Below are 12,318 nucleotides of genomic sequence, written 5' to 3'. Positions count from 1 at the left end.
ATTCCCGTTGCAGGACAAAGGCCTCTCATTCTAACCGTGCCAACTATGGCCACCAGTTTGCAACATCATCGGCTCACCTTACTTTTAGCCACTCCCTGCTACGCCTGCCTTCTCTTGTCAGTTGGTTACCCTTAGACCCCATTGGTTGCCTTGCCTTCACAGTATATGCCCTGCCCATTTCTTCTCGATTTCAAGGAGAGAGGGAATCAAGTGTTTAACTTCCGTACAAGCAACAAGCAAACTTCCCAGCACACCCATACTGAATCTAGAGAAACAACACACTACTCACCTCAAACGAGATTCGTACAGGCTTTGCCTTGCTTTTGAGCTTTCCCATTTTCCGCTTGTCACGACCATGTGCACTGCTGGCTGTACTTGATTCGCGGCCTGAAACAAGACAAAAATGCCACCTTTCATCAGTTCAAGCATGGTATTCGATGAGGATAGGACCAAACGGTTTCCTCATACCGGCTGAGCAGAAAGTGTGCACCAGTTTCCTTAGCCAGCTTTAAAAAAAGAAATTTTAGTTGGCTGAAGTCTGCGGCGGCCCCTTGCTGTTCAAAGCTCATTTATTAAAAAAAACAGAAAAAAGTCAATTACTCTTTTTTTTTTTTTTCAAGCGACGCTAGATTCAGAGCATGCAAAGCATTACCTATTATAAATACGAGCACTTGACAGATGTGTCACTGCATCTGTTCAAAGGGTGGCTGCCTTGTCCACTCCATACAAAATAATATTGGCTTACAAGACATACTCATTCATGAGTGCACTCCTATCGCCTCACTCACACTCATGCCGTGAGCGTGAGTGAGTACACGTATGACAGTGGTTGCGAATGTGAGTGGCCACCAATGGGAGCTGCCATGGGTATGAGTGACGAGAGCGAGTGAGTGGCCGCAAATGGGAGCGGCCACGAGTGTGAGTGAGTAGACGGATATGAGAGTGGTCGCGAGTGTGAGTGTACCTATTATAAATACGAGCACTTGAAATGTGTCACTGCATCTGTTCAAAGGGTGGCTGCCTTGTCCACTCCATACAAAATAATACTGGCTTACAAGACCATAGGTCGGTGCACTCACTCATGAGTGCACTTATATCGCCTCACTCCCACTCACGCCGTGAGTATGAGTAGACTCATATGAGAGTGGTCACGAGTGTGAGTGAGTGGCCACCAATGGGAGCTGCCATGAGTATGAGTGATGAGTGCGAGTGAGTGGCCGCGAATGAGAGCGGCCAAGAGTGCAAGTAAGTGGCCACAAATTGGAGCGGCCATGAGTGTGAGTGAGTGGATGCGAGGGGGAGTGGACGTGAGTGTCAGTGAGTGGATGCGAGTGGGAGTGGACATGAATGTGAGTGCGAGTGAGTGGATAATGGGATGTGGACATGAGTGCGAGTTCGAGTGAGAGGGTTGCGAGCAGGAGTGGACGTGAGTGCGAGTACAAGTGAGTGGTTGCAAGTGTCAATAGAAGTTAGTGCGAATGAGTGGACATCAGTAGATGAGTGTCAGGATAGAAATACAAACATTAAGCAATATCACTGTGGTCGGGTCGAAATGCTTCTCTCCCCAGACATCCAGGTAGAGAAAATCAACCCGAATTCCTTTATCTTTCCTCAGCACGAAAGCATTTCCTTCAAATTTTTGGGCATTTTTATCAAATTACCACGCAGGCAGTAAATTCTTAATACTGCACAGCCACAAGGATCCACAAATTTTTATTACCGAACAGCCAACCTGATCGGAATGAAAGGAAAGCTTCAGTCTATTAACCAACAGTTTAATGAGAAGACTTGTTTTTGTCAGCTTGAGTACGTCCAACATTAGCTGATGTTATGCGAGCTCCTTGTGGTGTCCGATTCAGACCAGACGCATGACACGGGACCACGCAAGCGCAGTATGCAAAAACCCTCCTTTATTCGTCACAGTAAAGCCACTTATATAGGGAATCATATTGAATGACGATGACGATATGTACACTGAAACGAAACTGAAACAAGAAATAAGGATACAACATCGCCTCCCGCTTGAAAAATACAACATAGTAATTTGCAACAACCAAAATAACACGAACTAGACACTTATTGTTCAGGTAAAGAAAACCCAAATCTTTCTACAGGTCGGCGTACCCTAGTGCTGCGACGCAAAGATCGCTCCACCGAATCCTCTAAAGGAGCAACCACTTCTTCATTAACTTCAGCCTTTGTTTCCGGCAATCGCAACAATTCACCCTGTTCAGCATCTGCGCGGCTTTCAGGCACAGCGGTACCCGAGCAGTGATGAGGCAATTCCCATGCCCATTGTCTATTGTCTGCGATTGATTGCATGGAACCCGAACTAGTTTAGACGCGTTCCAGCAACGACCGTCGCTCATCAAAAAGCTATTTTTGCCTTTTCTGCCGACAATCTTGAAAGGTCCCGTGTAGTTTACCGACGCTTTCCCACAGTCTGCTGTCTTGCATACACGAACGAAGTCCCCTACTCTAAAGGCTGGTCTTTTCGCACCTCGCCTCCTGTCCGTATACTGTTTTGCATACATCTGCTTCGTCCTAACCCTAGCAGGAACAGTTTTATTCAAACCGGCATGGCCACCCTCTCTTGTCGGCAAACCCACTGTATTGAGTCTTGTCCTTGGCTGGCGCCCGTGGAGCAACTTAGCTGGTGACACACCTGTTGTCGCATGCGGCGTCTACCTATATATGCCGAGATAGTCAACCACAGCAGCCTGGAGGGGCCGTTGCTCCAATCAGGCAACCTGCATGAAATCTTTCAGCATGCGATTAAAACGTTCAATCGCGCCATTTCCCTGTGGATAGTACAGAGAAGAACAACGATGCGCAATACCCCTCTCTTCAAGAATGTTTCAAACATTTACGAACTAAACTGAGGCCCATTATCTGTGACAATTTCTTCCGGATAGCCTTCTCGGCTGGACACAGTCTGCAAAAAATCGACCACACTCTGTGACGTCACTGTAGATGAAAAGGCAACCACAGGCCTTTTGGAATGATAATTGATCAGCGATATCATGTACCTACAGTTTGAAGGGGCCCAGCCAATCGGTCCCACTATATCCATTGCTAACTTCTGCCATGGTAGCGCTGTAAACGTCACCGGCTGCAGTGGTGCAAACGACGGTTTAGTGGACTTGTCCGCGGCCTGGCAGATATGGCAAAAATGGATTGCTTCTTCTATCTGTTTATTCAAACGCGGCCACCAATAAAGATCACGCAGTCTCTGCTTCTCGCGCCAATATGTGGTGTCCGATTCAGACCAGACGCATGACACGGGACCACGCAAGCGCAGTATGCAAAAACCCTCCTTTATTCGTCACAGTGAAGCCATTTATATAGGGAATCATATTGAATGACGATGACGATATGTACACTGAAAGAAACGAAACTGAAACAAAAAATAAGGATACAACATTCCTCACTTCAGGAGCAGGGACAAGCATTAAAATGGAGCACACTTAGACTTAAAAGAAATATCATCCGAATGCAGAGGCTGTGACTGCTGATCCAGAAAGCAGGGTTACTGGCCGTGATAACCTGCAAAGAGTCTTTTAGAAACAATACAGAAGCAAAGCAAACACAAAGGTGAAAAGTAAATGGAACTAAGAAAAGCAAAAAAAAAAAAAATAGCACAGACAAAAATGAAAAGTAAGACAAATTCATTTACTCTAGCACTGTCGACATTACAGACATGGTCAGGGAACACGTAATAGTTTTAATGGGTAGTGTTCGCAGCGCGTTTCAAGCATGAGTTTGCTGAGGATAAATTGGAGCCATTTAGAGAAGTTACACAGCTATTATTTTATATAAGTGGACTTTTTCGAAGTGCAACGACAGCGTGTGCTATGAAGCGCCAGCTAGCGCACAGTCGAATTACCAATTTTTTTACTGCAAAAGCTTTAATGTAAAAAGAGCATGTTAAGAAATTCACATTTCGGCTGTTTTCTTCAAACATGGGTGAGTTTCATATTTTGGGGCGTAAAATAAATGGACCGTGTGCGGCTGTGGCAGGATCTTCCTTGAAGATGGCTAGGTCCTTGTGCAATTCAGAATTTATGACGGTAGCAAGTAGTAGTGAGATTATTGACTAATCACATTATGTAAAAAAATGAGGAAAGAGACGTTGCGGCATGATCCGTAGACACACAAGGTGAGGCAGTCAATGACTTGAAGATTCCTCTTGAATGTATTCCAATGCCTCAGTCGTCTGCGATTAAACAGACTTCTATCGCGTGTTCCCGCCTTTTTCGTGCAGCCCGCCTGTATCTCGGTTTCTCGCAGTAATTTCAACGTATCGGTATCCCTGATTGGCCCATACTACAGCCTCCCATAGTCCCAGTTCGAGCATAAGCAGCTGTGACGTCAGAATTGGGTTTACCACAAGACATGTAAAGGCCAGCAGCATAGTGAGCTTCTCTGTAAACCGAAAAAGCTATCACCATGAGGGGGCAGGCACACTTCCTGTATCCCTTTGTTGCTGGCCTTAATTGCAATCACTTCCTAGAGATACAAAACATTTTTTTCGAGGAACGCTTGTGCAGCGAAACAGAAAGCTTTTTTGCTCCTCATATTTTTCGACGAACATGCATTGCAAGACAAAAATGCAGAAAGAGCTGCAGTCCCCATGTTTTTCCTGTAATAATATGTTCCGCAGTCAAGGACGCAGTGAACTAGGGAAGAATAATTGGGTACAGTAGTGGCACCTCCTACGCTTTCGCAGAAGCATGCATGCTCACCACATGTACCAGCCTAAGCGAGAAGGTGTAGTGATGTTCACCAGCCTCACTTAACCATGAGTCAAAGATTTCATGAGGGGCTGAAGATGTATCCACAGGTGAATCTTCCGTAGCCAGGAGAAGGGGGCATTGGACCAGCATCCTTCCTACTGCCCCAACTGCAGCCCACGTCACCAGTTCAAAGTAATTTTCGCAGAAACGATTCAAGGAAGTCCAATGAAACCAACATGGCAAACTTGGAGGGCGTGCTATACTGGAAAAATGTCCTGACACCTTCCCACCATGGTAAAGGAGACTTTACAACACGGAAGAGCTGCTGTATAAACTTTAAGTCTTTAAGTCTTTTTGTTCAGCTTCACATCAAAGATGTGTTTTGTTGTATGCGATGGGAAGGTATGTGCGCAAAAAAAAAACGATCACAGAGAAGAGGAGACAGGTCGGGACGAGCACAACCCTGCTTTCGTCCCATCCTGTCTCCTCTTTTCTGTGATCGTCTTTTTTGTGCACATGCCTTCCCATCATCACGAACCAACTCGCCCAATAACGTATCCTGTTGTTGTATGCAGACAATTCTCCTCACGACCGAGGACGGAGGTGGCCGCACATCAGGAAAGCAGGGAGCGCGCGGTTGCAATTCAATAAGCAGTCGCCATTGTCAAATAAAAAAATGGGCACGTGCACCCATCCGAACTCCGTCCAAGCCATGCATTGCTTGAGTGCACGTGTTCAAGTGATGACAGCATGGTATGCCAGAGGCGGGAGAAATAACTGGTCCTGAGGAATGTAAGGTCATCAGTTATTTACTCAATAGGAGAACAAAACTGCACTGTAAGGTATGGGATAAAGCAGGAAGTGAAATGCAGATAAGGGTGAAAGGGTAGCTGGAGTTGATTAGCAACAGGTACAGAAGAAATAATTTTATTCTTACTCTCATGTGCTTCTGCGCACGTTGCCAAAAAAGCACGTTCAACACGTGGCTCTTTATCCCTGTGTACCCTCTACCAAAGAGAAAGAGCCGGTTGTCGGCTGGCCAAAAGTTTTGCCTTTCTCTATGTACATATTCAACAGAATTCATTGACCCCCCCAAGGTGAGTTAGCTAGTTAGTTATATGGGATTTTATGACGCATAAGCAACGACGGCTATCATGCGCCAGATACAAGGTTAGATGATCTATCAGATGTCTAGGGTTATGATACTTACATTTGATTTAAAACATTGCCTTTTTTTAGAAATTCACAAACAATAGAATAATCGACGACTGATTATTCGCCTAAAAGCAATGCAGGGTGAAGTGGGATGTGTTCGTTGTAAAATACAGTAAAATATTTTTCCTGCGTTCTTCGAGTTGTGAGCATGAAATTAAAATATGATTAACTGTGAGCTCGTCACCACACATTTCACACACAGGTTTGTCTTTTTTCGTTAGTAGAAAATTATGGGTAATGTGCATGTGACCTATGCATAAACGACGTAAAATTACCTCAATGAATCGCTTCTGATGTTGGCATGATTTCCATTCTTCCAATATGGGCTTTACGCTATGAAGCTTGTTATTTAGTTCATTTTCCCAAGCAGCCGGCCACTTAGCTCTCAGTTTGCAGCGTTCTAATTTCACACAATCTCTGTGCGGCACGTTAATTTCTTTTATTTGCACTTTTTTGCCTGTGCAGCGCATACATCTGCTCGTTCATTACCCCTTATCCCAACATGACTGGGCACTTAGCAAAATTTTATAGTATGTTTTCATCATGTGATATTTACTATGTTATGTATAATGCTTCCTATCAGTGGTTCAACAGTATTTTTGAAGTTTATTGCAGTGATGATACTTAACGAATCTGTGTAAATGATGCAGTGTTTGATGTTTGCATCTAATATTTTCTGCACGGCAACATAAATAGCATAACACTTAGCTGTAAAAATTGATGCACATGAGGCAGTCATATTATTTTCTCATTTTTATTCCGCACTACTGCACTACCAACATAGTCTTTAGTTTTTGAGCCATCTGTGTAAAATGCAATGTAATTTTTGTATCTTTCCTTTAATGCGAGGAATTATTGTAATTTATGCTCACGTGGTGTGCATGTTTTCTGAAACTGTGTTAGTGTGGGCTCGGAAACTGTTGGGAGGGTGTACCATAGTGGGAGTGGTTTATTTCTTGGGGCAATACTTTGCATTTCACTAATGTCTAAGTTTTGGCATATTTGTTCAAAGCACATGAGAAGCAGCTTAATCATCCGGGGTTTGTTGTTGAAGATTGTTCTAGATGGACATTTCGTGACTATTGAATAACAGAGATGTTTTGGCTGAACTGCCTGAACGACTTCCTGACTAATCGTACATTCCAAGTCCGCTTAGGCACAGTGCTGTCCATAACATTCACACAAGAAAATGGTGTACCACAGGGGTGCATCCTAAGCACAACACTCTTCATAGTAAAAATGAACTCATTAGCTATAGTAATCCCCAAGTCCATAATGTATTCCGTTTATGTAGATGACCTACGAATAGCATGCACTTCCTCCAACATATCCACCTATGAAAGACAAATACAAATGACACTAAATAAGCTGTCTACCTGGGCAAACAGCAATGGATTTAAGTTTTCTCCCCATAAAACAGAAACCGTTGTGTTTTCACTGCAACGAGGCTTACAGATCAATCCCACACTATACTTGAACCAAACCATACTACCAGTAAAACAAGGACATAAATTTTTAGGGTGACACGTTTGACACAACACTTACATTTCTACCCCACATAAACCGCCTGAAGAAGATAGCTACCCTAGCCCTTAATGTCCTAAAGGTGCTTTCGCGAAAAACGGGGGGGGGGGGTCCGATCGATTATGCCCTTTAGAAATCTATCACTCTGTGGTGCGCTCAAAAGTTGGACTATGGATGCATAGTATATGGCTTAGCCAGACCATCTTACTTAAAACGACTTGATTCCATACACAATCTTGGTTTACGGCTGTGATCTGGTGCGTACCGAGCATCTCCAATAGCCAGTCTTTACGTAGAAACAAATGAACCTGCCCTAGAAAATAGAAGAACCGCACTAACATGCACATCCATCCTTAAAACCCGTTCTCAGCCAAAACATCTCAGTCATTCAATGGTCATGAAACAAACAAAAAAAATTACAAAAAGAATAAAAACAACATAAAGGCAGAGACATAAAATTCAAGATAAAGGGTGGAAAAGTGTAAATTCACTTATAACGTACGAGCACCATGCTGGGAGCCAAATTCCAGATGTTGCAAAACCGAAAGTGCTATCGCATTTACTGCTTTAAGAAAGTATTTAACAAGTCCCCGAGTTTTTGTATTATATCTCATTACAAAGACCGATTAAATAAATTCATGGGGCCTTTTTGAGAATATTAGTTATTTCGGCTATGGAAAGATTTCACAAATATTTCAAATATTTCATATGTTTCACAGGTGGTGCCGTATGAACGGCTAATGCTGTTGCTACATGGGAGTTGAAACTACATGTCTCCCACCCACCGACAGTGCTATGCGGATTGGGTAGGGTTCATATAGTGTGCTCTGTAGGTACCCGCCGGTGAGTACTGAACAAGCAGTTATGTACGGACGAGGAAACTCAACTGAGAGGGCAAAAAGGCATAATGTCTCTTTGTTAACTTGCCATTTTCAGTTTCCAGCCACTTAAATTTGTCAAACAAAAAATATATTTTTTGGCTATGCCGATGTTCATTTGACCGAAAAAGACGCACTTATCAGAGTGCAAAATAATGTCAAAAACATAACACTGTTTCTCCCAACACTAGATTATAACTCCTGGCGGGAAAACAAACGGGTTCTATGACCACCGGCTACGACTTAAATTATCATGTATCTGTTGCTCATGTTGCTGGACCTGATGGTTTTTTCCAGTCATTAAGAAGCCGAAAAAAAGTAAAATGATATTCGAAGAAAAAATCAAACTTTGCCAAATGCAAGAGATCAAGCAAAAAACTAGCCTTTAGTTATTACATTCATCTCGTTCCACATTCTGATGGCGACTGTACAGAGATCGAGAGCTATAAATCTTTACGCTCGTCACCGTCTATTTAGACCTCATCGATGCATGGACAAACCAGCCTAACGAATGTATGAATGTACAGTACGGCGTACCAATCCCTTTGTTTCATATGCGCCATGGGAGTCGTATATTCTAGATCTCTATCTTGCCGCAAAGAATACGTAGAGGAGAACGCCGCTTGCGTCAGCAAAAGACTGCAGAAGCATATTCACGAGAGTAAAATGTTTGGTGAAAGGGAAATTTCCAAATTTTTTCAGCTTTTTGTGAAAACAAACAAGAATTCGTAAATTTTACCTCCCTACTTTATTTATAAACGATATGTAATCACGGGTTAAAAGTTCTCGGAAAGGGCTGCCGAACTTACGTCTGGCAGCACGTGGTTGGCATGATCAGTGGTGGAACTGGCAAGTGGTTTCGTGTAGCAGCTTTTGCAGCAGAAAAAATCGCTGTTTGTAGCACGAAAAATAGCATTTTGTAGCAAATATTTGAGGTGTTGTAGCAGAAAAAAAACTTTCTGCAGCAAGATTTCAACTCTCGAGATGCTTAAATAAAGGAGGCTTGTTTTATTTCTGGAACTTAATTTGTCAAATATTTATAACGACCACAGCCATGCAAAATCAAGCGTCAAGTTCAAATGCAGTCTAAAGTGCTGTTTTTTCCTTAAAAAGCCCCAATTTAAGCAAACAGAAGGTTATGCTAAAAACAAAGCCGTTTTTATTCAGAGGGAGGGCATGACAAGATATGCAACTACACTATAAATATTGTAATCTTGGAAAGAAGGTATACCTAGCTGTCTTAATATAAAAACTCTGTAGAAACTGCCGCTTCTTAAAACTGCAACTTTAAGGCACTATTCTCTTGCCTTGATGACTCCAGCTTGGACAGTGCCACTGCGAGCCTTTCCTGCCCATTCCTCAGAAGGGCTTGTCCACTCTCAACGTCTGCAAAATTTTTTGACTTGACGCCTTTTGAAAAAAGCAGCCCAGCATTGGTGCTCACATTCCTGCCCAGCCTGATCTCTTCCTGTACCTTTTTTCTGGGTGTCCTTATCCTGTACATCAAGGTAACGTCGATGCGTCCTTTTCCTTCAAGACCCGTCCTGATTGGAGGAAAATGGGGAAGAATATCTTTGCAAGTCCTATGGGAGATTTGTTTTTTTTCCCCCCGCTGCTGGGGCTGCTCATTGAAAAGGCGCAATACGCGGGGATGTAGAGTGAGCGCAGATTCTGTGCGTTATTCGCAATCTTTGCTTTCATTTTTTTTTCTTCCGGTGGTTTGGCGGGGTGGTTGGTTGTTCAAAGCCACACAGGGACTCGGAGTCATGAGTCTGCTTCTTCGCAGCGCACTGTAGGGATTCTGCGTATGCTCAGTGAAAATGTCCAAGGGTACTTACTGACTGTATGCGGGGCTGCAAATATACTGAGTACCTGTGCATGAGTTAAACTGAGAAATTATACAAGATGTTCCACATAAGGTGTTGTACTTGAGGTACAAAAGCGGCCGACAGAGTCTAGTGGGCGCGAACAGAAGCAGTCGAATCCTTAGCGCTCCAACCGCTGCTACTCAGGCCATCGCAGCCCATATCTTACTGGTACAAAAAAAAGAAAAAGAAAAAGGAAGCAAGCGTGCCTACTGTATGAGTTGGCCAGCCTGCTTGCACATGCTTTGCATACACACACACCCACGCGCGCACGCGCACAAATTAAGCGAGAGCCCAGGGCAGCTCGAAGCGTCACACGTTTGAATGTGCTTCGACCGTTCGACGGCCAGCCTTCCAGCCCCTTCTTACACCATTCCCACGCATTGGATATCTTCAGCCCCCTTTCACTCGCTCCCAGTAGATCGAAAAAAAAAAAAAAAAAAAACCAGCAGGAGACACAGAAGTGGCTTAGACAAACGTCAATTTTTTGTCACGTGATTGTCCGCCCAGAATCTGCAAAAATATTCTTCCGCCTTGCACAGTGTTGCCAGCAGATGTCAGTTTTGATTTCATGACAGTTCAGTTTCACTGCTAGCAGAGTTAATCAGCGACTTTTGGCGCAGGCAAGGAGCAGAAGTAGGCAAAAAATCGATTTTGTAGCAGCATGTAGCAGGATTTATGATTTGGCGCAGTTTGGCGCAATTGACGCAGCAATTCCACCACTGCATGATCGCATTTTGCTTGTAAATACAGCCGATGGCAGCGATATCTTGTATTTTGCCTTTCCTGTAGTAGTAATACAATAGTAGTAAGTTGTTTTTGTTCACATAAACAAAAAAACGGAAGTAAAAATATGTTTGCCAGCCCCAGTATCTGCTATCTATCATCAGAAGCACCTGAACTGGAGCGGTGGAAATAAAGGGATAGTAAGGAAGAGAAGAGGGATAAGAAAAGCGGTGAGCAACAGGAAGAACGGACAGGGACTTTTGCTTTTCCTCCCTTACAAAATCCTCGTTTTGGTCTGATTACTATCTTTGTTAATTAACACATCAATAAAAGCCAACATCAGCCTATGTCCCTTAAAAGCAGGGCGTTATAAATGCAGGAAACAGCAATCAGGCATGGCGGGAAATAAAAAAAAAATTACAACATCTGACTAATACACTGCAATGACCGGGGCACACCGGAAAGCAGGAGCTCGGCCTGTTCTCCATTTGTTGAGATCTTTCGGCTGTCGAGTGTGAGACGAGCCCGACAGCCATTTTTATAATACCTTTCAAGCAGTTGTAATACGTCAATCCATGGTCTGTGCTGCATTGGTTGCAAGAATCACACACGTTACCGGGAAATTGCACACAGCTTACTTGTATACTTTGTCCCTATCATGTTATACAATTTCATTTATTACCGCTTTAGACTGCTATCCACAGTGTTTCCATTAACCGACAATATAAATGGACTCTTCTACGAGAAGTAAAAAGGCTGCAGGCCAAATATCAGGACAGTTATTACGATCTTGCAGTGGTTGAAAGGCGAACTGGAATTAATGTACAAAGCTCCCACTGTCCTTTCTTGCTATCGCTCTCCTCTGCACTTCCCCTCGCTATTCTCTCCTTATCCCTTTGCTTTCCCGCTGGTCGCAGCTCGGGTACTTCAAATTTTAGATAGGAGTTGCCGCGACCGGCAGCACTCTTTTCCTTTCTTAAGTTTGATTATTCAATAAATAACCACTACCACCACCAGTCGTCAAATCGAAAAACTTGCGACTGTTAGTGAAAGCCACGTTCAAAGTAACCTCTGTTAGAGGTGCCTTTGTAATAAACCCTTATATTTTTGACGACAATTTATAATACATTCAAAGGACAAAATAAAACAAAGAAAAGCAAATTCTGAAAGATTAGAGAATGTTACATGAGGGCGATAACTCTGCGAATTCCAGCTCCGGCTGCCTCAAATAAAATGTCTCAATGAAGCCGGAAATTTGAGCACTACAGTTAAACCTCGATATAACGAAGTCGTAAAAATCGGCAGTTTACTTCGTTATAATGAAATTTCGTTGTATCGAAATTCCGTGCCTAGTATGTAGTAACATTACCAAAG

The 12,318-nt window shown here is 43.3% G+C and overlaps 1 protein-coding gene across 2 annotated transcripts in view; it reads right to left on the bottom strand.

The window, feature by feature from the left end:
- The window catches only part of LOC146184300 (transcriptional adapter 1-like), a 49,765-nt gene that overhangs the window by 22,514 nt on the left and 14,933 nt on the right, over positions 1-12,318 (bottom strand). For both annotated transcript variants that reach the window (XM_084609364.1, XM_084609363.1), the window contains exon 5: positions 290-387. In XM_084609364.1, coding sequence (XP_084465490.1) covers positions 290-387 — 98 coding nt within the window. The remainder of the gene's footprint in view (positions 1-289; positions 388-12,318) is intronic.

This window comes from Amblyomma maculatum, chromosome 7 (genome assembly GCF_055883805.1).
Source record: "Amblyomma maculatum isolate TAMU_Amacu chromosome 7, ASM5588380v1, whole genome shotgun sequence".
In the NCBI taxonomy this organism is placed as follows: domain Eukaryota; kingdom Metazoa; phylum Arthropoda; class Arachnida; order Ixodida; family Ixodidae; genus Amblyomma; species Amblyomma maculatum.
The sequence above is the reverse complement of the archived record's forward strand: the minus strand, read 5'-3'. Positions and strand labels throughout refer to the sequence as shown.